Source organism: Scyliorhinus canicula, chromosome 10, assembly GCF_902713615.1.
Source record: "Scyliorhinus canicula chromosome 10, sScyCan1.1, whole genome shotgun sequence".
Taxonomy (NCBI): domain Eukaryota; kingdom Metazoa; phylum Chordata; class Chondrichthyes; order Carcharhiniformes; family Scyliorhinidae; genus Scyliorhinus; species Scyliorhinus canicula.
This window is the reverse complement of record NC_052155.1, coordinates 47,430,817-47,456,641: the sequence shown is the minus strand read 5'-3', so window position 1 is coordinate 47,456,641 and position 25,825 is coordinate 47,430,817. Positions and strand designations below refer to the sequence as shown.

Here is a 25,825-nt window from a genome sequence, read left to right as displayed (position 1 = left end):
TTATCTCTTTGTGTCCAAATAGATAAGGTGGGTTATGGGGATAGGGTGGAGGCTGTTTGATTGCCTACTCAAATCTCCCATTGATGGACAAAGGCCATAAGACCATAGGACATAGGAGTGGAAGTAAGGCCATTCGGCCCATCGAGTCCACTCCGCCATTCAATCATGGCTGATGGGCATTTCAACTCCACCTACCAGCATTCTCCCCGTAGCCCTTAATTCCTCGCGACATCAAGAATTGATCTATCTCTGCCTTGAAGCCATTTAGCGTCCCGGCCTCCACTGCACTCCGCGGCAATGAATTCCACAGGCCCGCCACTCTCTGGCTGAAGAAATGTCTCTGCATTTCTGTTCTGAATTTATCCCCTCTAATTCTAAGGCTGTGCCCACGGGTCCTCGTCTCCTCGCCTAACGGAAACAGTTTCTTTGCGTCCACCCTTTCTAAGCCATGTATTATCTTGTAAGTTTCTATTAGATCTCCCCTTAACCTTCTAAACTCCAATGAATACAATCCCAGGATCCTCAGCCGTTCATCATATGTTAGACCCGCCATTCCAGGGGCCATCAGACTTTGTAATTTGCTAATGGCTGGTCAGACAGGAGTGTCTCAAAGGACAATGGATCTGGGGACTCCTGTGTATTCCAACTAACGAGTTTAAGTCTTACTGGGGCCATGTAACTCGGCCAGAGGGCAGCATGTTGGTGCAGTGGCTAGCACTGCTGCATCACAGCGCACATTGTCTCCGTGTTTGTGGGTTTCACCCCCTCAACCCAAAGATGTGAAGCCTAGATGGATTGGCCACGCTAAATTACACCTTAATTGGAAAAAATGAATTTGATACACCAAATTTATTTTTAAAAATGTAACTCGGCCAAGAGTGAGTGTGCCCTCTGACTCCGTGCTAGCAATTGTTTTTCCCCCTCTCTGTTTAACCCGTAAATTGCCTGCTGCATCTTCAATCTCATTTCCTAATATCTCCCTCGTATAACACCTCCCTTCCTCAAGAGAAAATGAACCATCCGTATACTGTACACAGGTGGCTTAATTTGAGCCCTTTTCAGTTTTAAAAAATATATAAATTTAGAGTACCCAATTATTATTTTTTTCCAATTGAGGGGCAATTTAGCGTGGCCAATCCACCTAACCTGCACATCTTTGGGTTGTGGGGGTGAAATCCACGCAGACATGGGGAGAATGTGCAAACTCCACACGGACATTGACCCAGGGCCGGGATTTGAACAGAGGTCCTGTGCGGTGCAGACCCAGTGCTAACCACTGTACCACATGCTGCCCCTCCTTTTTTAATTTTAAATATATTTTTCAAATTTAGAGTACCCAATTCTTTTTCCAATTAGGGGGCAATGTAATGTGGCCAATTCACCTACCAGCCACATCTTTGGGTTGTAGAGGTGCGACCCATGCAGACACGGGGAGAAGTCAACAGAGCTGGGAATGAACCCAGGTCCTTGGCCCTCCAAGGCAGCTGTGCTAACCACCGCCACCATACCAACCTAATTTCTCTGTCTCAGTCTCTCTCTCTCTCTGGCTCTCTCTGTCTCTGGCTCTCTATCGCGCTCTCTCTGTTGCTCTTTCTCTCTTGCTTTCTGTTGCTCTCTCTCTCTTTCTGTCTCTGTGTGTCTCTCTCTATCTCTCTCTCTGTCTCGTTCTCTCTCCGTCTCGCGCTCTCTCCGTCTTGCGCTCTCGCTCTCCGTCTTGCGCTCTCGCTCTCCGTCTCTCGCTCTCCATCTCTCGCTCTCCGTTTCGCGTTCTCGCGCACTGTCTCTCGCTCTACATCCCGCGCTCCCGCTCTCTGTCTCTCTGCTAATCTTATCCCGTTTCATTTCAATCATATCCATTTCCCTGTGGAGAATCATTTTTTATTTTTTTTGGCTTCATTTATCATCTCCATTTCTCGCAGTTTGTGCTGCATTTCCAATTCTTTTGTTTCTAATGGGTTAGACTGTGTTACTGGTAAGTTTTAAATATTGAGCCATGGCTTGTATTATCTGTGCTGTTTTTGCCCCTTTTGGCAACTAACTGCAGTTTCTTTGCCAAACTCAATGTTTGTTTTCAATTCTCCTTGTAAATGATTTCTTCCACTACCAGTACATCTTTTTCAGCTGCAAAGGTCATCAATATTTCAAACCTAGAAAGAATGCAGTCGATCCACACGCACTCACTGTCTTTAAGTTCGATAACCCCAAGCCAAACAAGGAATTGTACATCAGAATACAGAGCCCCCAATTTGTTATGAGTGTCTGGTCAGTGTTTAACAGTGGCCAAGAGATTGGACCAGAGATGCAACTTTTTAAACTTTTTACGGCAGTGCGCAAAAATAGATTCATTCTAGGAGTGGTAATATAAGGAATAGGGCACGCTTATTTTATAAACAAACTTTATTAAAACAAATTAATATAATATTAAACCTTTTAAATTTCAGCCCTAACAATAACAGATTACAGGCATGATTCTCTGCGAAGATTTCTAAGTGGTGTGCTTCCCAATGCTCGGCCAGCAGGCCCGGGAACGCCATCCAACATTTCATTGGTCCACTTAACAAGGCCTCACGGGCTTCACGTCATAAAGGAAGGTTTCCCCAGCACTCAAACAGCACTTGCACAACCAACCCACTCAGCTCGCAGCCATGGCGTGAAGGCCAACGGCCCCAAGGTTTGGGGATGTGGACCTGAGGAGGCTCCTAGATGTGGTGGAGGCCAGGAAGCATGATCCCAAGCCAGTGCTGCTTGAGGCAAAGTGGAAGCGGCTGTAAACTCGGGCAGCAGGTCTAGCCTCCAGTGCCGCAACATCAACGACCTAACCAGACAGCATTGATCCTGTCAGTGGTTTTGAAAGCCATGGGGCGTGGTAAGCAGCTGGCTGCCTCCACCTCTGATGTGCATCGTGGGGGCACACCTAGACGTAGTGGTAGAGCAAGGAAGGCAAAGCATATAGAGGATCACTGGGGGAGAGGGTGGGAGGAGAGTAAGAAGTGGAGGGAAGGGATAGTGGGGAGGCGCTATTGGGATAGTGGGGTACTAGTGTATTGGCAATAGCTGTCAGCCAGAGGCCTCCGTGGTCAGTGGGAGTTGAGTGGTTGGTGGGACAGACAGGCAGTGGCTGGTTTGTCCCCAGAATGGCAACACGTGGCCCAGGGGTTTGCATAGCGGACCCGCACCCCCCCCCCCCCCCCCCCCCCCCCTCCCCTCCCCCCCCCCCTCTCCTCCCTCCCGAGCACAGAGGCAGCATGCCCACTGCCCCCAGGCTCATTGCTTGTGAGCAAAGCTGGCTGCTCACCTCTTCTTCCCATAGCAGCCCATATGCCAGGTTCAGGTTTTTCAAAAGGAGTACTAATCGGTGCCAGCATAACCCCTTTCAGGGGAGGCCACTGAATAACAGGAGGCTGTTGGATATCGGGTGGCTCGTGTTAATTATATGGAGTAGAGCTAAAGTAGTGATTGCTCGCCTTGCAGACCGGTTGCATCACAAATGGTTTGGCACATGGCAAGGTTCTCATTTTCCATCTCCCATTATTCACCGGCCTTGTTTTGAGAGAGTGCAACGAGGCCAGAGAATCTGCCTTGCATGTAGTTCTTAACCGTAACACACGAGTTCCCATTAAACAGCACTTTACATGAACATGGGGCAGCACAGTGATTAGCACTATTACCTCACAGCTCCAGGGACCCAGGTTCAATTCTGGCCTAGTGTGACTGTGGAGTTTGCACTTTCTCCCCATGTCTGCCAGATTTCTCCCGGGTACTCCAGTTTCCTGCCACAGTCCAAAAACGTGCAGGTTAGGTGGATCGGCTGAGCTGAATTACCCCCTGGTGCCCAAAAGATTAGGTGGGGTTACGGCAGGGATAGGGTGAAGGCGGGGCTTAAGTAGAGTGCTCTTTCCATTTATAGAGGCAGGCAAAGACAATTCTTGCATTTAACAAAGCAATTTTTCTTCTGTTAGGGAAATTCATTTTGAAACCTTTTTCAAAGTCTGCCTCGGTGGCAACTTTCATGACCTCGGTTGATTTTCAAAAACTGGATTATTTCTTTCTGTTCTTTTCTTCTCTTGTCTCTTTATCTCTTTCTCTCCTTGCCTCTCTCTCTCTCTCATAGCCTCCTTCACTCCCCAACCGACCAGATGACACTCATAAAGTTAGAGTTTCAGCTCATGAACTTCTCAGCTCCCACTAGATGACTTGCTAGCTCCCTGAGCACAGAAAATGCAGGTCAGTTATACATTTCTCCGTTATCTCAAGTAATTAATATACACCAATCAAAAGAATATATTTTGTTTTGAAATTATCTATGTCCATTCATCCACTCGTAACTAACAACTAGGGTTACATAATAATTATCTTTATTCTCACAAATAGGCACACATTAACACTGCAATGAAGTTACTGTGAAAAGCCAGGTCGTCACATTCTGGCGTCTGTTTGGGTACACAGGGAGAATTCAGAATGTCCAATTCACCTGACAGCATGTCTTTCGGGACTTGTGGGAGGAAACCAGAGCACCCAGAGGAAACCCACGCAAACACGGGGAGAACATGCAGACTCCGCACAGACAGTGACCCAGCCGGGAATCGAACCTGGGACCCTGATGCTGTGAAGCCACAGTGCTAACCACTGTGCTACCATGCAGCCCTTTGCTGATCCATTACATACAAGTATAATTACCAATCGTAATTTAAAAATAAAAATAAATTTAGAGTACCCAATTCATTTTTTCCAGTTAAATGGCAATTTAGATGGTCAATACACCTAACCTGCACATCTTTAGGTTGTGGGGGCGAAACCCACGCAAACATGGGGAGAATGCACAAACTTTTTTGTGCAAACTGTGCAGACAGTATCCCAGAGCTGGGATCGAACCTGGGACCTCGGCACTGTGAGGCAGCAGTGCTACTCGCTGCGCTACCATGCTGTCCACTCAATCGTACTTAAAGCACGTACATATTATAATAACGCCACACACAAAACTGTCTGCACTTTCTATTATTACTGGACATAAGATTAGAAGTTTGCATTATCTTTGGTGTCCCTTACTCCCATCCTGTTGCATAGCCTTGCTATAATTTTCAAAGATCCTTGAGACTTATCGGTTGTAGTGGCAACAGCTTTCTGCTAGCATTTTCTGTTTGTGGGAATTAAAGCTTCTCAAGCAATCCACATGAGTGATTAATTTTATTTTAGAGCCTGTGTAGGTTTGATGCATAAACTTGTCTGATTTATTAACCCCTTCAGGTTTCCAGACTTGAACTCATCACCATTAACTAAGCTGTTTGATTCCCACTCCCGTTTATACAAAAGAATGCAACCATGCTTCTGATGTGCAACTGACCTTCCATTGATGGACAAAGAGGCCATCAGACTCTGTAATGGGCTAATTGTTGGTCAGACAGGGGTGTCCTGAAGGATAATGGATCTGGGGCGTCCTGTGTATTCCCACTAACAAGTTTATGTCTGACTGGGACAATGTTACTCAGCCAGGTGTAAGCATAACCCTCTGACTCCATGCTAGCAGTTTTTTGCCTTCCGTCTGTTTAATCCCTAAATTGCCTACTCCATCTTCAATCTCATTTCTGAGCCCAATTTCCTAATATCCCCCTCGTGTAACAGTGCTCATCCACGTTCAGCCTTGGGTTTCACTGGGAATTTAAGCATTGTGTGATCTGACTCTTCAGAAGCAAGTACCTAAAATGTATATTTTCGGGGAACAAGGGAGAAGGGCATAACAAAATGCCCATTATGTCTTCGCTGGTCAAAAATAGATGGTGGTAATGAAAGCACTCTCCACCTCTTCCTCTAACAGTGCTTTCTATCTTTTATGCCTACTTAAGAAGGCTTATCTCAGTGTAAGATAGTACGCTCTCAATATGGTACTGCAGCTTTGGACGGTCGTTGGCCCCACCAGAATTGGATGACTCCGAGCTTCCAAATGGAGGCCTCATTTAAAAATAGTGAGGGAAGAAGCTGGTAGGCTTCATGGAGTGGAAGGGAAACCCTTCTGCAGGAATTGTTTGCCTTTCTGCGTGTGGTCACTGCATTGGGGCTTGGAGCTGCCACCTCCAATGTTCTCCACCTGCTGTATAGATGTCAGGCCCTGCACTCAGCAAGAGACCGCTGCATGGCTGGAAAATCTTCGATAGAGTCCTCTCCGTTCGCTTCCATAGGCCCCTAATTGCTAATTATTGGCTGTCTGCCGCTGCCAGGCAGGTAGCTGCTTCAGTTCTGGCGGAAACTCGTCAGCCCAAATCTGCAATTTTCCTCACGGTCCAGCCGTCAACCCTCCCTCTTTGGGAAAAGGAAGGTTCCGCCCATTTATTCTAAATTGTTCATCTCAATCATAGACAATATGAATGACAGAAGAGGGATATTAAACTTTACAGCTCGTATTATAAGAAGTTGAACCGTGTTAGCAGAACAGACTGGACTTTCAGGCCATCCTACAGCTGATGTGAAGTTGCACTTGCACTATGTTGACGTTGGGTGTACAATTGACGAAGTGTATCATATCCTGGCACAAGATTCTTGATGATTGCAATACAAATCCAAAATGTTGCTGAGTGAATTTCCAATTAAGTGAGGATGCTCCTATTTCTCTGTTCGTTTATCTTTCAATATAGATATGTGTCTGTAAACAAATCTTAGTATGATCTAACATGGGTGTTGCTGGCTGAACCAGCATTTATTGCCCATCCTACTTGCCCTTCAACTGAGTGAACTTCAGAGGGCATTTTTAAGAGTCAACCATATTGCTGTGGATCTGGAGTAATATGTAGGCCAGACCAGTAACGAATGGCAGATTTTCTTCCCTAAAGGCCATTAGTGAACCAGGTGGGTTTTTACAATAATTGGCAATGTTTCATGGTCATTACTTTTAATTCCAGATTGTTAAATTGAATTCAAATTTCATCTGCTGTGTTGGCATTCAAACCCAGGTTCCCAGAGCATTATCCTATATCTCTGGTTCAGTGACAATACTGCTACGCCATCACCTCATAGAATCATTGAATTCCTACAATGCAGAAGGAGGCCATTCGGCCCATCGAATCTGCACCAACCCTCTGAAAGAGCACCCTACCCTGCCCACTCCTCTGCCCTGTCCCACAACCCCCTAATCCGACCTAACCTGCACGCTAAGGGACAATTTAGCACGGCCAATCCACCTAACCTGCACTCCTTTGGACTGTGGGAGGAAACCACAGCACCCGGAGGAAACCCACGTAGACACTGGAATAAAGTGCACACTCCACACAGTCACCCAAGGCCGGAATTGAACTCTGGTCCCTAGTGCAAAAAGTAACCGTGCTCACCACTGCCACCATGCCATCCACCTCCCCCTACCTGATCCCTTCATGTACTCACGATATTTACGCAAGTGCTATCACTCGGGTCCCTGGCGCTATGAAGCATCAGTGCTAACCACTGCCACCACCTTATCCCTTCCTGTACTGACGATATTTACCTGAGTGCTATCATTAAGCTTATAGTATGTTGGGAGCAATATGATACAGAACAAATACTCTTACACTGATATATTTTAATAGATTTCTTTTAATTCGTTACACAGCTCAAAAATCCCTCTCTCTCTGTATGCCTTGGGGCTGGAAAGGCAAAACATGATGTCAGGTGTTTTGCAGTTTATTTAAGATCATTTCACATCCCTGTTTTATTTTCGAATACTGGAAACTTAGTGACAATATGACATTTTATAATCTGGTCCTGTAAAGTTCATTCCTAAAACTCTCCATTTAAATATCATGTAATTGTCAACGGTAGTTGGTTCTGCTGATAAAGAATTTGCATATTAGCTAACCATATAACTTAACTTTTTTTTAAAAGTTAAATCCAATAAATAAAGGCAAGCTTATTTCAGCTTTTAATCATGTTGCCTGAGGCATGAATTTTGGCCAAGACAACAGGAGAATTCCCATGTTTTTCTTTGAGTAAAACTACATCCACCTGGATAGAGACAGGGTCTCTGTTTACCACCTTCATCCAAAAGATGGCTTCACAACAATGCAGCACTTCCTCTGTTCTTTCTTGCCGAGTCTGTTCAGATTTTACAGCAAGTTTACACGGGTGTGTGAATCCATAATCTTCTGACTCATAAGTGAGTTTGTCATGAACTGTGTCACAGATTAATGATGGAAATATAGGTAATTTGGAAGTTGGGTTATTCTGGGAGCCAACAACCACAGCACTGTCCCAGGTCAGGGGAAGTCTCCATGTCTGGAGTTGATTTTTACCTACTATAAATATATACACTTATTTCTGAGTTGTCTGTCTTTTTTATGTAGTGATAACCAGACAAAATTACATTGTGTTGTCCATTCAGATTTTAAGAGGATTGGTATGTTGTACAGTAACTTAAATGATTTTGCTAGGACTTCAGTAACGAGCAATATTAAGTCCATTTGTGTTGTGGAAAAAACAGGCACAATTACTGATTTTGTCTTTCCAAACTTTTGTTGAGAGAATATATCGAGTGGTTTAGTACTCGTACATTAGTAGTACCAACTATAAATCTCCTCTTCAGTCCCCCATGATCAAGGATGACTTGCATTGACTCCAGTTTGATGGGTTTAGATTTAGGTTTTTTGTCACGTGTACCAAGATACAGTGAAAAGTATTGTTCTGTGTACAGTCCAGGCAGATTGTTCAATACAAGGAAAACAGCACATACGATAAATACACAATGTAAATACATAGACAGAGATATCGTGTGAAGCATATGGAGTATAGTGCTACAACAGTAGAGACGATGTGCACAGAGATTGCTATCTGTAGAGAGCTACCATGCGGATCTAGTGGCACTTGCGAACACTAAAACTCAGTAGAAATTTGAGTTAACGCTTCTCGGGTGCAAATTAGAATAGTTTTTATTGACTCTAGTTGATTACAGTTGAGAATCACTTAAATCTTATTCTCTAATAAGTCCAGCTAGCAAAAGAAGCAATTTGTAGACAACATAACTTTCAAATAATACAGAAATAGAACATAGAGAACATAGAAAAATACAGCACAGAACAGGCCCTTCGGCCCACGATGTTGTGCCGAACTTTTGTCCTAGATTATGAACAAATTAATCTATACCCCATCTTTCAACCGTAATCCATGTACCTATCAATAGCTGCTTGAAGGTCCCTAATGTTTCTGACTCAACTACTTCCACAGGCAGTGCATTCCATGCCCCTACTACTCTCTGGGTAAAGAACTCTGACATCCCCCCCTATATCTTTCACTATTCACCTTAAATTTATGTCCCCTTGTAATGGTTTGTTCCACCTGGGGAAAAAGTCTCTGACTGTCTACTCTATCTATTCCCCTGATCATCTTATAAACCTCTATCAAGTCGCCCACTCATCATTCCCCGTTCTAATGAGGGGAGGCCCAGCACCCTCAACCTTTCCTCAAAAGACCTACTCTCCATTCCAGGCAACATCCTGGTAAATCTCCTTTGCACCTTTTCCAAAGCTTCCACATCCTTCCTAAAATGAGGCGACCAGAACTGTACACAGTACTCCAAATGTGGCCTTACCAAGGTTTTGTACAGCTGCATCATCGGCTCTTAAATTCAATCCCTCTGCTAACGAACGCTAGCACACCATAGGCCTTCTTCACAGCTCGACCCACTTGAGTGGCAACTTTCAAAGATCTATGATCAGTTATCCAACTGGCCAAATTTCCCACTATCCCATGCCTCCTTACTTTCTGCACAAGCCTTATCATGGGGAACCTTATCAAATGCCTTACTAAAATCCATGTACACTGCATCCACTGCTTTACCTTCATCCACGTGCTTGGTCACCTCCTCAAAGAATTCAATAAGACTTGTGAGGCAAGACCTACCCCTCGCAAATCCGTGCTGACTATCCCTAATCAAGCAGAGTCTTTCCAGATGCTCAGAAATCCTATCCCTCAGTGCCCTTTCCATTACTTTGCCTACCACCGAAGTAAGACTAACTGGCCTGTAATTCCCAAGGTTATCCCTATTCCCTTTTGTGAACAGGGGCACTACATTCGCCACTCTCCAATCCCCTGGTACCACCCCTGTTGACAGTGAGGACGAAGAGATCATTGCTAACGGGTCTGCAATTTCATCTCTTGCTTCCCATAGAATCCTTGGATATATCCCGTCAGGCCCGGGGGACTTGTTGATCCTCATGTTTTTCAAAATGCCCAACACATCTTCCTTCCTAACAAGTACCTCCTCGAGCTTACCAGTCTGTTTCACACTGTCCTCCCCAACAACATGGCCCCTCACATTCGTAAATACTGAAGAAAAGTACATGTTCAAGACCTCTCCTATCTCTTCAGACTTGATACACAATCTCCCGCTACTGTCCTTGATCGGACCTACCCTCGCTCTCGTCATTCTCATATTTCTCACATATATATGTAAAATGCCTTGGGGTTTTCCTTGATCCTACCCGCCAAAGATTTTTCATGCTCTCTCTTAGCTCTCCTAATCCCTTTCTTCAGTTCCCTCCTGGCTATCTTGTATCCCTCAAGCGCCCTGTATGAACCTTTCCTCAGCCTTACATAAGTATCCTTCTTCCTCTGAACAAGACATTCAACCTCTCTTGTCAACCATGGTTTCCTCACTTGACCATCTCTTCCCTGCTTGACAGGGACATACATATCAAGGACACGTAGTATCTGTTCCTTGAAAAAGTTCCACATTTCAATTGTGTCCTTCCCTGACAGCCTATGTTCCCAATTTATGCACTTCAGTTCTTGTCTGACAGCATCGTATTTACCCTTCCCCCAGTTGTAAACCTTGCCCTGTTGCATGCACCTATCCCTCTCCATTACCAAAGTGAAAGTCACAGAATTGTGTTCACTATCTCCACAATGCTCCCCCACTAACAAATCTATCACTTACCCTGGTTCATTACCAAGTACCAAATCCAATATGTCCTCCCCTTTGGTCGGACAATCTGCATACTGTGTGAGAAAAGCTTCCTGGACACACTGCACAAACATCGCCCCATCCAAACTATTTGATCTAAAGACTTTCCATTCAATATTTGGGAAGTTGAAGTCACCCATAACTACTACCCTGTGACTTCTGCACCTTTCCAAAATCTGTTTCCCAATCTATTCCTCCACATCTCTGCTGCTATTGGGGGCCTATAGAAAACTCCCAACAAGGTGACTGCTCCTTTCCTATTTCAGACCAAGCAGGCCAGCAGCACGGTTCGATTCCCGTACCAGCCTCCCCGGACAGGCGCCGGAATGTGGCGACTAGGGGCTTTTCACAGTAACTTCATTGAAGCCTACTCGTGACAATAAGCGATTTTCATTTTTCATACCACCTCAGTAGGCAGATCCTCCTCGAACTGCCTTTCTGCAGCTGTTGTACTATCTCTAATTAACAATGCAACCCCCCTGTTGTCTGTTCATTGTGTTATCCTTTTTATGTCCTTGCTCCTTCTGCTATCTCAACTCCATTTCATTCAGCAACTTGCCTTGCAAGCCACCCAGATAGAGGTGGAGATTTATCCATTCTATGCGGAGCCAGCCTTTCCAATACAATTTTCCTATTAATTTTCACCACATCTATTACATGCATCTCCACTTCTACCAATATTTTGTCAAGCTTCCTCTAAGAAAATATCCGGTGTGATGGGGAGAACAGGCCCTCATCTATCTAACCTCCTTGGTCGGTCACAAGTTTCACTTTCACAAGAATGTGCCTTTTCCGAATCTGAATGTATTTAATTATTTAAGCTGTGAGCAATAAGGGGTCAATCGAACATGGTTTTCTGGAGTCAAAGAACATAGAACATTACAGCGCAGTACAGGCCCTTCAGCCCTTGATGTTGCGCCGTCCTGTGAAACCCCTCTAAAGTCCCTCTACGCTATTCCCTTATCGTCCATATGCCTATCCAATGACCATTTGAATGCGTTTAGTGTTGGCGAGTCCACTACTGTTGCAGGCAGGGCACTCCACGCCCTTACTACTCTCTGAGTAAAGAACCTACCTCTGACATCTGTCCTATATCTATCTCCCCTCAATTTAAAGCTATGTCCCCTCGTGCTGGACATCACCATCCGAGGAAAAAGGCTCTCACTGTCCACCCTATCTAATCCTCTGATCATCTTGTATGCCTCAATTAAGTCCCCTCTTAACCTTCTTCTCTCTAACGAACAGCCTCAAGTCCTTCAACCTTTCCTCATAAGATCTTCCCTCCATACCAGGCAACATTCTTGTAAATCTCCTCTGTACCCTTTCCAATGCTTCCACATCCTTCCTATAATGTGGCGACCAGAACTGCACACAATACTCCAAATGCGGCCGCACCAGAGTTTTGTACAATTGCAACATGACCTCATGGCTCCGAAACTCAATTCCTCTACCAATAAAAGCTAACACACCGTACACCTTCTTAACAACCCTCTCAACACGGGTGGAAACTTTCAGGAATCTATGGACATGGACACCGAGATCGCTCTGCTTGTCCACACTACCAAGAATCTTACCATTAGCCCAATACTCTGTCTTCCCGTTATTCCTTCCAAAATGAATCACTTCACACTTTTCTGCATTAAACTCCATTTGCCACCTGTCAGCCCAGCTCTGCAGCTTATCTATGTCCCTCTGTAACTTGTAACATCCTTCTGCACTGTCCACAACGCCACCGACTTTAGTGTCATCTGCAAATTTACTCACCCATCCTCCTCCAGGTCATTTATAAAAATGACAAACAGCAGTGGTCCCAAAACAGATCCTTGTGGTACACCACTAGTAACTGGACATCAGTCAGAACATTTCCCATCAACCACCACCCTTTGTCTTCTATCAGCTAGCCAATTTCTGATCCAAACTGCTAAATCGCCCTGAATCCCATGCCTCTGTATTTTCTGCAATAGCCTACCGTGGGGAACCTTATCAAACGCTTTACTGAAATCCATATACACCACATCAACTACTTTACCCTCATCCACCTGTTTGGTCACCTTCTTGAAGAACTCAATGAGGTTTGTGAGGCACGACCTACCCTTCACAAAACCATGTTGACTATCTCTAATCAAATTATTCCTTTCCAGATGATTATACATCCTATCTCTCTTATAAACCTTTCCAAGACTTTTCCCACAACAGAAGTAAGGCTCACTGGTCTATGGTTATCGGGGTTGTCTCTACTCCCCTTCTTGAACAAGGGGACAACATTTGCTATCCTCCAGTCTTCTGGCACTATTCCTGTAGACAAAGATGACTTAAAGATCAAAACCAAAGGCTCAGCAATCTCCTCCCTAGCTTCCCAGAGAATCCTAGGATAAATCCCATCGGCCCAGGGGATTTATCTATTTTCACACTTTCCAGAATCGCTAACACCTCCTCCTTATGAACCTCAAGCCCTTCTAGTCTAGTTGTCTGTATCTCAGTATTCTCCTCGACAACTTTGTCTTTTTCCTGTGTGAATACAGAAGAAAAGTACTCATTTAGCACCTCTCCTATCTCCTCGGACTCTACGCACAACTTCCCACTACTGTCCTTGACTGGCCCTACTCTGACCTTAGTCATTCTTTTATTCCTGACATATCTATAGAAAGCTTTAGTGTTATCCTTGATCCTACCTGCCAAAGACATCTCATGTCCTCGCCTGGCTCTTCTTAGCTCTCTCTTTAGAGCCTTCCTAGCTAACTTGTAACACTCAAGCGCCCTCACTGAACCATCACGTCTCATCTTTACATAAGCCTCCTTCTTCCTCTTGACAAGTGTTTCAACTGCTTTAGTAACCCATGGTTCCCTCGCTCGACCACTTCCTCCCTGCCTAACAGGTACATACTTAGCAAGGACACGCAGTAGCTGTTCCTTGAACATGCTCCACATTTCCATTGTGCCCATCCCCTGCAGTTTTCCTCTCCAGCCGATGCATCCTAAGTCTTGCCTCATCGCATCATAATTGCCTTTCCCCCAGCTATAACTCTTGCCCTGCGGTGTATACCTATCCCTTTCCATCGCTAAAGTAAATGTAATCGAATTGTGGTCACTATCACCAAAGTGCTCACCTACCTCCAAATCTAACACCTGTCCTGGTTCATTACCCAGTACCAAATCCAATATGGCCTCGCCTCTCGTTGGCCTATCTACATACTGCATCAGGAAGCCCTCCTGCATACATTGGACAAAAACAGACCCATCTAAAGTACTCAAACTATAGTGTTTCCAGTCAATATTTGGAAAGTTAAAGTCCCCCATAACAACTACCCTGTTACTTTTGCTCCTATCCAGAATCATCTTTGCAATCCTTTCCTCTACATCTCTGGAACTTTTCGGAGGCCTATAGAAAAGCCCTAACAGGGTGACCTCTCCTTTCCTGTTTCTTAACTCAGCCCATACTACCTCAGTATTTGAGTCCTCATCAAATGTCCTCTCAGCCACTGTAATACTGTCCTTGACTAACAATGCCACCCCTCCCCCTCTTTTACCACCTTCCCTGAGCTTACTGAAATATCTAAACCCCGACACCTGCAACAACCATTCCTCACCCTGCTCTATCCATGTCTCCGAAATGGCCACAACATCGAAGTCCCATGCCGCAAGCTCACCCACCTTATTCCGGATGCTCCTAGCATTGAAGTAGACGCACTTGAAACCACCTTCCTGCCGGTAACCATACTCATGACCTCACTACTCTCAGCTTCTGGTGTACTGAAGCTACAATTCAGGTTCCCAATCCCCTGCTGAACTAGTTTAAACCCTCCCGAAGAGCATTAGCAAAAGAAAGCAAAGTTATTCATCACAAAACCTGAAAAAAATAATAAAAGTGCGACATCAAGGCAGTCAGTCTGCATACAATGATCTGGGCCCCACACAGAGATGTATCAGAAATAAGGGGAGTTAAGTCCAATGAAATAAAGTAAAACAATGTATGGTTAAGTGCCCTTTGATTGTCCTTGACGTATAGATTTTAAATGCTGCAGCCGATTTAGGTTAGTTTGTTTCTTGGATATGGTCAAATGTAGAATATGCTACAATTATTGAGATCTCGAGTCGCTGGTAGGTTTCAGGTAGAGTTGGCTTCTTGAACCTTCCAAAACTCTATTCCAAAAAAGAGAGAGATAGAGGAAGCAATAAAAACCATTAACCTACTTCCTCGCCTGAAGACTTGCTTGACGCGCCATCTATGCCACTTGAAATCTCTCGCTACTGGCTGGATTGTCTTGCCTTTAAATACTTCACCCATTGTGTATTTTCAAGAGGTTTGAGGTCTGTGGCAGTTATTGTTTCAATATCCAGTACTTTGCATTTTTTAATGTATTTTCCTTAGACAGTTACAAGTTTCGATGGGTGTCTGGATTATAGGAAATGTATCTCTTGGAATGTGGCCATGGCATTTTTAAGCAGTTGCTCTGGCTCAGCTCAAATTGCAAAATTTCCAGCCAGTTGAAAATTGAACAATCGTATTTGTGAAAAATAAAGGGACATAGCCTTGTGACAATAGCAATGCAAAGTCTTCATTGAGTAATCTGTCTTTGCCCTGCACCTCTTAAGTTTATGTCATGCTCTTTGCCCGTAGTAGGCCCACTCCACCGGTTACTACCTGCTTAATACTTACATGCCGATAGAAGGTTTTGAACTCCCTTTTATGTTAAATGCCATTGTATTCACATATTTTCTCTTTGCCGGTCTTATTTTCCTGGTCATTCCCTCTCTCAACTTATTGTATTTTGCCTGGTTCTCTCTTCAGGAATGCGGGCATAATACACCATTTTTTATTTCTAACATGAAAGAACTTTCAGAGTAGTACTTGAGATCATCATTTAAAATATCTTTTGAACATTTTCATGAGTTCACATGAATGTAGGAAAGGAAAGACAAGAAAACCATCAGTGTTTATCTTACCATTACATGTAATGATGTGCACTCCTAAACTGTGCCTATGTTGGTAATATAGGAGGAGGCTTAAATTGGGTTAAAAATGTTTCAAATCTCAGGAAACTCGTGGAAATTCAAGCAACCATGGTTAACCATGACACTTCACTAGATGTACTAAACCAATTGATTGTTACAAATTTAAATCCTCCATTACAATTTACCTTCCTTTCTATCTTGAATATTCCTCTGAATTGAACATAAAACTTAGTAACATTTTTTCCATGTTTCCCATTCAAACTGGTGCACTAAGTATCCACAACCTCTATGTCTGAACTCGGGCTTCTGAGCTCAAGTCATGATCGGATATTTGTTATCTGACATAACCACTCCCCCTACCTCTTTGGGTCTAGACGTCTGCATTTACCAGCCTCAAAGTCTCTGATGCCTAATATATCATAGTTTTTGTCTTTATTGTAGCTAAACTGGTTTGTTCCGCAATCTCCTAGCATTTCTGTTTACAACTTTGGGTGGATACTTTTCTCACTATCCTTCCCTAGCAGGATGTCCAGCATCAAACCTTGAATTGCTATTACCCCATGCTCATTTATCATCTTCTAGGAACACGGTACAGTTGACGTTCGGTGAACCCCACCAAACTAATGCTTCCCTTGAACTGAACTGATTGTACTGACTTGGAAAGTGAAATCTTCCTTTGGCACAAATGCTTAAAAGCATCATCTACCTCCCTTTTCAAGTATGAACCATAGCGTCGAGGTGATCACTCTCCCTTTCCAAAGTGTTCCCCGTGTGCTTAATATTGGGAAAATTGATACCATTGTGGGGTGGCATAGTGGGTAGCACTGCTGCCTCACAGCTCCAGGGTCCCGGATTCAATTCCAGCCTCAGGTGACTGTCTATGTGGAGTTTGATGTTCCTCCCCGTGCTTGCATGAGTTTCTTCTGGGTGCTCCAGTTTCCTCCCACAGTCCAAAGATGTGCAGGGGTGGTGGATTGGCCATGCTAAATTGCCCCTTGCTGTCCAAAAGGCTAGGTGGGGTTACAGGGATAGGGTGGAGGAGTGGGCTTAAGTAGGGTGCTCTTTCCAAGGGCCGGTGCAGACTTGATGGGCTGAATGGCCACCTGCACTGTAAATTCCATGAAACTTTGCCACTAACTCCTTTCCCAGCCTCATTTCCCACTATGAAAACATTGTGAGGGCATACAATAGTTCTAGTTCTGTTGGATTGAAATGTTAATCCAACATAATAATAAATATTGACTTTCCAACTTGTGTTGTCTCTCCAGTCAGCATTTTGAACTGTGCGCAGAGCGATATATCGTTGTTAGCTTGTCTGTCACAGTGGATGGCAGAAAAATTTGATTTGATGAATCACACAACAAAGTTACCATACTTTAATTAGAAACAAAATATCATGCTTCTTCAAAGGTCTTTTAATTTTAAGCAGTTTGCAAGCTTGCTGGTAGCATGACTCACATTTGTTCCCAAATGAATATATTTTGGTAGATAACACAACTGTGACTTTGGATTCTGAATGCTAACAAAAGTGGATGAAGTGAAACCTCAACAATGTAGGTTTGACTAAAGTGAAGACAATACTTCTGTTTGCCAGAATCTAAGCTGGGAAAAACATCATTTTATTTTACAATGCTTTTATGGCGTAATAAGTTACTGGTTGCTGCACTTTAGAAGTAATATGGGTAATTCAAGTGTGTCAAGACTTCACGGGTTAGTAATTAAGATGGATTTGTTTTAGGTCAGAAGTGCAAGTGCTGTAGTCACTGCATCACAACACACGTCAGTCGAGGAAAATTGAAGTGAAATGCAGGATTGTCAACATTCACAATGCTCCTGGAGTGTACAAATAGGAGTCTCCTTTCCATAGGAGACGGGCTTTGGAAAATGTTAAGTATTGGCATGCTTTGCCTTCATGGCACTCGAGGCCTCCCTGTAAATCGATGAAAATCCTTTTTCTACTGCAGCATTTCCTGAGAAATCTGTATTTATGAAAATGAAATGAAAATCGCTTATTGTCACAAGTAGGCTTCAAATGAAGTTACTGTGAAAAGCCCCTAGTCACCACATTCTAGTGTCTGTTCAGGGAGGCTGGTGTGGGAATTGAACCGTGCTGCTGGCTTGCCTTGGTCTGCTTTCAAAGCCAACGATTTAGCTCTGTGCTAAACCAGCCCCAATTTATCATTGTTTACCTGTACAAACTCAGTCGTTTGCTAATATTTATAAAGGTGAGTGGAAAATAATTGAAACATAATTTCTGGGATTTTGTACTTAATTTTTTTCCCAATTTTGATTTATCACAGTTATCCCTTATTAAAGCTACCTCTGCCAGGAACAGGACCTGTGGAGTTCACAACACCTGTGAAGGATTACTCTGTACCCCCACTTGAACCAAATCCACGACACACTGATCAGAGTGATAGACCAGATTGGGTAAGTTCTGCACTGTACAACTGTTTGACCATTACATCTCCTGTAGGAAAGTTGTTGCCATTTCAGTAAAGCAGGTAATGGTGAATACTAAGGTTAGCAGTCTCTGAAGTACCCCTTCACTTTGGGAGAGGAGTGCTTCAGGGCTGCCCTTTATCTGGCCAACTACATTCTATCTGCATAGAAAGAGAATTATCAGCCTGAAAATTCATTACCAATTGTCGCAAGTTTGTCAGTAACAGTGGAAGTAATCTCAGATGATCACTTGTCACATAAGAAGTGAATCGCATTAAGAAATGTTGAAATGTTGCATGATATCGGGTATATACTTATAGTTAATATTTAGTTAGAGGCATAAATGTAAAAATCTAAATTTAAAAAAAAAACACAAATTGAATGTTCAGATGAAACTATCAATAATAATCTTTATTGTCACAAGTAGGCTTACATTAATACTCCAATGAAGTTACCGTGAAAAGCCCCTAGTCACCACATTCCGGCACCTTTTCGGGTACACGGAGGAAGAATTCAGAATGACCAAATTACCTAAAAGCACATCTTTCGGGACAATATCATTTTGTTGTTTAAAGTTTGGAATATAATTGAATTGGCCTCAAATTCTGTGACCCAACTTACTGCTGGTGGAGGATTCTGTACTAGTTTGACAATGGTGCAGTTTCTCCCTCTGTTCTCCTTCTGTTGTTCATGCGATGTAGGCATCACCAGCATTTAATGTCCATCCCTAATTCTCCTTGAGAAGATTGTGGAGAGCTCTGATCTGGAACCACTGTGGTCCTTGTGGTGTGGGTCCCCCCATGGTGCTGTTGGGTAGGGAGTTCCAGGACGTTGACTCAGTAATGATGGAGGCACAGAAACATATTTTGCTACTATGGTGGATGGCTTGGAAGAGAACTTGCAGTTGGTGGTATTCTTAGGCATCTGTTGAACTTATTCTTATAGATGGTAGAGTTGTAGGTTTGGGAGGTGCTTTTTGGCAAGTTTCTACAGTGCATTTTCTCGATGCTACAGCATAGTCATGGTGCACCAGAAATGGAGGCGGTGAATGTTTAGCGTGGTGAATGGGGTACCAACCAAACTAGTTGCTGTGTCCTGGTTGGTGTCAGACTTCTTGATTGAATTAGATCTGTGCTCATCCAGTCAAGTGGAGAGTATTGTGTCAGAGTTTTGACTTGTGTGCGACATCAAGAGTTGAGTTACTTGCCCCAGAATAGACAGCCACTGATCTGTTCTTTCAGACAACAATTTTTTATTGTTAGTTTAGTTTCCAGTCAGTAAAGAGACCCCTCCTGCCCCAGATCTGAATGTTGTATGTGGGGATGGACTGCTTCCTTTAAGAAGTTGTGAAGGGAACTGAACACTGCAGTAATCAGTAAACCCCCCTTCTAACTTTGTGATGAAGAGAAGGTCATTGATGAAGCAGCTAAGGATGGGTCTAGTACAGTGCCCTGAGAAACTCCTGCATCGATGTCTTGAGGCTGAAATGATTGACCTATAACAACCACACCATCTTCCTCTGTGCTAGGCTATGACTCCAGTTAGTGGAAGCCATCCCCATCAATCCCACTGACTTTCATTTTACTCGGGCTCTTTGATGACACACTCAATCAAATGCGGCCCTAGTTGTACAGACCTCACCTCTGGGATTTGTTTGTTTGAGCCAAGGCTCGAATTGGTTATTGAGCTGACTGGTCCTGGTGGAACCCTAACTCAACATTGGTGAGTAATTGCTGCTTGTTGGCACTGTCAACAGCACTTGCTGTTACTTTGCTGATGATTGAGAGTAGACCGATGTGGTTGAATTTGTCTCTTCCTGCAGACAAGACATACCTCCGCAATCTTTATTTTTATCGGAGAGGCGCCAATGTTGCAGTTGTACTGGTATAATGTGGTAGAATTAATTTTTCCTCCTGATGGCTCTCAGTGTCCCATGGGTACCCAGTTTTGAACTATTTTTGACATTTAGCACAGTGAATGTGTCACAGAACAAAATGAAGGGTGTCCTTGGAATAAAGATAGAATTTAATCTTCACAATGACTATGTGATGGTTACTTCTACCAATACTGTCATGAACAGATGCATCTGCAGTAGGTAGATGGTAAGGAAAAGGTCAGGTAGGTTTTTCCTTATGTTGGTTTCCTCTCCCCCACCTGCGGCAGGCCCAGCCTGTCAGATGTGTCCTCTGAGACTCGACCAGCTCTGACGGTAGTAGTGCTGTTGAACCAGTCTTGGTGATGGAAATTGCCCCAGACCAGAGTCACATTGGTGCTGTTGCTTCCTCAATGGTTCTTCAGAGTGCTACTCAAAATAGAGGAGTACTGTCAACAACTGAGAGAGGGTGATGAGCTGTAATCGGCAAGGGGTTTCCATGCTCATGTTTGACCTGATACCAGGAGACCTCATGAGGCATAGTGTCAACGTTAAACAATCCTAAAACCACTTCCTCTGGACTGCATGCTACTATACCGCCACCTCCCAGTGGGTTTGACCTACCAGTGTGAAAGGATATACCCAGGTTGGTGATGATCTCTTCTGCAATCCCTGTTCCTCGGGCTGTCTTTCCTCTTGCTACCTGTATTCTTTCTTCTGCTTCGGATGTTTCCAATTTTAATGTCTCTAATTGCAGTATCTTTTCCTCCTCAAACCTATGCCTACCTCCTCATCTTCCAACTGTACTAACTCAATGGTCACAAAGTTTGGCTCTGAGGTACTGGTAGTTTCAGCACTCTCAATGCCATTTTAATAGAAACATGGGATCTGTGTCACTTATGCCCAGTTGTGGTGTTAGTTTTCCTGAAATATTAAGACCGTTGGTGCAGATGTTCCAGATATATGCTGAGTATGCAGATTCAGAGTCTAATGCTGATTTGATGCAAGACCATCTATGCTTCCTGCCACACAGGTTAATGTCTTCTCGTAAACGTGTTCAGCAACACAGTGGCACTTCCCTCTTCACCTACCCCACCTCTCTTCCCCAACCTCACCACCACTGGTGCTGTTTGAAGAGATCATCAACAACTTGCATATTAGTTGTTTACTCCTTACTACAGTAGAAGTACTGAGTCCTTGGAGGAATTATAATCGTTGACACAATTTTGAGAAGGAGGTGGGGAGGAGGATTTATCCCTCGTCATGGCTGATGTTTGTCCCACAACCCGGGCATCATAAAACCTGCAACCCAAAAATCAGATTATTTTATGATTATCACACCTCTGTGGAAGCTTGTTGTGCAAATTGGTTGTCATATTTCCTACATTATAACAGTGACTACACTTCAAAAATATTTCATTTATTATGAAACACTTTGGGCTGGCAGCCTGATTGCAAAAGGCGCACTATAAATGCAAGTCTTGCCTTCTATTTTTAAACATTACTGTTTAGATATTAGATGAGCACAGAATTGTTTTTTTTTTCCCTTCCGTCATTCCCTATCTAGACTCGCAGATAAATAATTGCGCACTTGAGTGAAGGATGACTTCCAGCTAAGAAATTCATGCCTCATAAAGGAGTTGAGAGATCCCAGGATGATGGAAAACGAAATTGGCTGAAGGGTTGCACACTATCCTTTATCCTTAACACAATTGTGAAATTGGCATCCTTTGTCTATTGAGATTAATTATCTACTGTGAGGTGGAAGTTGATCGAAACATAGAAAATTTAGCTGTTGCTGTGTCGCCCAGTAAGTTAAGGCAGTTTAACTATATTAAAATATTTTTAGATGCAATGAACGTCCCTGCTTCTACCTCTGATACTTTTCAGTCATATAGAGAAGTAAACATGCATTTTTAATTAAAAACATACAGAATTCCATTGAAGTAGATACATGCTATTACTCTTTTAGCTGCCTCTGATCCTACTGAAGCACTCAGACATCAAAGATTTTACAATGTTTTCTTGACCAATTTTTCTTCCCTTCCTGTCTTGAAACTAATGATAGGCTGGTTAATGAATGCACGATAAAAGCAATGCTTGACTTCCTTACATGTCTTGTTTTGTTTGCGAACATTGGTACCTACTTTGACTCTTTGCGGGCATGAGGGTGAGTGCAACTTCCATCTGGGTTACATCCAACAGATTACCAGTCGGTAATCAGTCCTTCCATTCCCACTTGCTATCCCAGGGATGCTAAAATGAGTTGCACCATTTCCACTTACTGAAAAAAAGCAACACAAAATTACATAGACCAGAAGCCAAGCCTGGAATATAGAGTTAAGTTGCAGATTAACCACAATCTGATTGAATGATAGAACATGCCTGAAGGGCTAAATGATCTACTTGAGTTTTTTATGTTCTTGTTCTCTTGTCTCATTGCCATAATATATAGCATATTAGTCTAACAAGGCATTCGGCACATGTTGTGGATTTTTAAACATTAATTCTTATGTTTTCGAAATAAGTCCACCATAATAATGTACTTGTGATTATTATCATGAATAGTAATTGAAAGCAGGTTTGGAGGAAGGCCTGACAGTTTATCCTCAATTACAATCTACTGTACTCCCACATACACCTATTATTAATTTCAATCTTGCAATTTTCTTGGAGAAAAGTATGATTTAAAATGGATTGTTTTCCAGATATTCAGTAGCCCTGAGCCAGAGATAACTTTCTGTGATTTATTCACAGTTTATATCTAATTGACCTATCTCATTCTCACATGTCTTACTTTCTTTACAATGTCAGTTAAGAAGCTCTGAGTGATTTCATTCTGCTATGGAGTATTGTGTAAAAGAGAGTTTAATGCCCTGGGCCAAAAAGGCTGAAAAATGCAGCAAGTAAGATTCTTCTCCTTACTGAGTGGCCACTTCAATGTTTGAAGGTATTGACCTTGTGTTGCAGCCTTATATTCTCCATTTAATGCTAGTAACATGTTGGATTTGATCCTGAGAGTAGCTCGCAATCACGTATTTATCCCATGACGGCGACTATCTACTTCCACTTTTTTTTAAATTCCTTTATAATGTGGGCATTGCTGGCTCGGCCAGCATTTAATGCCCATCCATTCCAAGACCGGAAGCGGGAGGCAGCTAGAGAAATTGGGGGAGCCACTTGGTGCGGGGTGGAAAGGACATCAATGGGGTGTTCAGATCCTTTTACGAGAGGCTGTACCGGGCGGTGCCCCCCAGGGAAGCAGGTGGGATGGACCGCTTTTTGGATAGGCTGGAGTTCCCAAGAGTTGGGGACAATCGGGTGGAGGGTTTGGGGGCCCCATGTGCAGACAGGGAAAGCGCCGGGGCCTGACGGGTTCCCGGTGGAATTTTACAAGAAATTTTCAGATTTGTTGGGCCCTCTGCTTGTGAGGACCCTGAATGAGGCTTGGGTGGGGGGGGGGGGGGGGGGGGGGGGGGGGGGGGGGGGCTCTGCCCCCACCGATGTCCAGGGCAATTATCTCTTTGCTCCTGAAGCGGGACTTCAGTGTGGGTCTTACAGGCCGATCTTGCTCCTTAATGTAGATGTAAAGTTGTTGTCAAAGGTGCTGTCCAGGAGGGTGGAGGATGTGGTCCCGACGGTGATTCATGAGGATCAAACGGGGTTTGTAAAGGGGCGGGGGGGGGGGGGGGGGGCACCGGTTGTCGCTGTGCGCAGATGATCTGCTGTTGTATGTCGCGGATCCGGCTGAGGGGATGCCAGAGGTGCTGAGGATACTTGAGGAGTTTGGGGACTTTTCGGGCTATCAGCTCAATGTGGGGAAAAGTGAGCTGTTTGTCCTGCACCCGGGGGATCAGGAGAGGGAGATAGGTGAACTCGCATTGAAGAGGGCTGAGAGGAGCTTTAGGTATCTTGGGGTCCAGGTGGCTAGGACCTGGGGGGGCGATGCATAGGCTTAGCTTTTCGAGGCTGGTGGGGCAGATGGAGGAGGGGTTTAGGAGGTGGGACGTGTTACCGCTTTCGTTGGCGGGCATAGAACATAGAACAGTACAGCACAGAACAGGCCCTTCAGCCCTCGATGTTGTGCCGAGCAATGATCACCCTACTTAAACCCATGTAACCCGTATACCCGTAACCCAACAATCCCCCCATTAACCTTACACTACGGGCAATTTAGCATGGCCAATCCACCTAACCCGCACATCTTTGGACTGTGGGAGGAAACCGGAGCACCCGGAGGAAACCCACGCACACACGGGGAGGACGTGCAGACTCCACACAGACAGTGACCCAGCCGGGAATCGAACCTGGGACCCTGGAGCTGTGAAGCATTGATGCTAGCTACCGTGAGGCCCCTAAGGGAGGGTCCAGTCGATTAAGATGACGGTGCTCCCGAGGTTTTTGTTTCTTTTCCAGTGCCTCCCCATATTGATCCCAAAGGCTTTTTTCAGAAGGGTGAATAAGTCGATTCTAGGGTTCGTGTGGGCGCGGAAGGCCCCGAGAGTAAGGAGGGTATTTTTGGAGCGAAGAAGGGAGGTAGGGGGCCTGGTGCTGCCCAACCTGTGTGGATATTATTGGGCAGCGAGCGTGGCGATGATTCACAGCTGGGTGACGGAAGGGGAGGGTGACGCATGGAAGAGATTGGAGGTGGCGTCCTGTGCGGGTACGAGTCTGGAGGTTTTGGTGACGGCCCCACTTCCACTCCCCCCGGCAAAGTACTCTACGAGTCCGGTGGTGGTTGTGTCCCTTAAAATCTGGGGACAGTGGAGGCGGCATAGGGGGGAAGTGAAGGCCTCAGTTTGGGCCCCGATACGGGGCAATCACCGATTTGCGCCGGGGAAAATGGGTGGGGGATTTGGGAGTTGGCACAGGGCAGGCATCAGACAGTTTGGGGACCTCTTCCTGGATGGGAAGTTCACGACTCTGGAGGAGCTGGTGGGGAAGTGGAACCTCCCCCCTGGGAACACTTTTAGATATATGCAGGTCAGGGCATTTGTTAAGAGGCAGGTGGCGGAGTTTCCGCGGCTGCCACCAAGGAGGGTGCAAGATAGGGTGCTTTCGGGGACGTGGGTCGGTGAAGGAAAGGTCTCGGCTATTTACCAGCTGATGCAGGAGGAGGCCTCAGTAGAAGAGCTCAAAGCGAAGTGGGAGGAAGAGCTTGGGGAAGAGATTGAAGATGCAACGTGGTCGGACGCCCTGGAGAGGGTGAATTCCTCCTCCTCTTGCGCACGGCTCAGCCTAATTCAGCTGAAGGTGCTGCAAAGGGCTCACATGATAGGGGCAAGGATGAGCTGGTTCTTCGGAGGGGAAGACAGGTGCGGGAGGTGTTCGGGAGGCCCGGCGAACCACACCCATATGTTCTGGGCTTTTCCTGCCTTGGAGAGGTTTTGGAAGGGGGTGGCAGGGGCTTTGTTGGAAGTGGTCAAGCTGGGCTGGGGGCTCGCGATCTTTGGGGTAGCTTCGGAGCCGGGAGTGCAGGAGGCGAGAGAGGCCGGCGTTGTAGCCTTTGCGTCTCTAGTAGCCCGGCGCAGGATTCTATTACAGTGGAGGGATACGTGGCCCCCGAGTTCGGAGGCCTGGATCAACGACATGGCTAGGTTCATCAAGTTGGAGAGGATGAAGTTTGCCCTGAGGGGGTC

At 44.7% G+C, this 25,825-nt stretch overlaps 1 protein-coding gene across 2 annotated transcripts in view; it reads left to right on the top strand.

The window, feature by feature from the left end:
- LOC119972331 (SREBF chaperone) overlaps positions 1-25,825 on the top strand; it is a 189,663-nt gene that overhangs the window by 67,638 nt on the left and 96,200 nt on the right. The window contains exons 1-2 of one of the 2 annotated variants that reach the window (XM_038808858.1): positions 4,204-4,224; positions 18,172-18,301. Coding sequence is in view for 1 of the 2 variants with exons in the window: in XM_038808857.1 (XP_038664785.1) it covers positions 18,172-18,301 (130 nt within the window). In the remaining variant the exon portion in view is untranslated. Of the gene's footprint in view, positions 1-4,203; positions 4,225-18,171; positions 18,302-25,825 lie in introns of those variants that run through there. The other variant, XM_038808857.1, reaches the window with a different exon arrangement.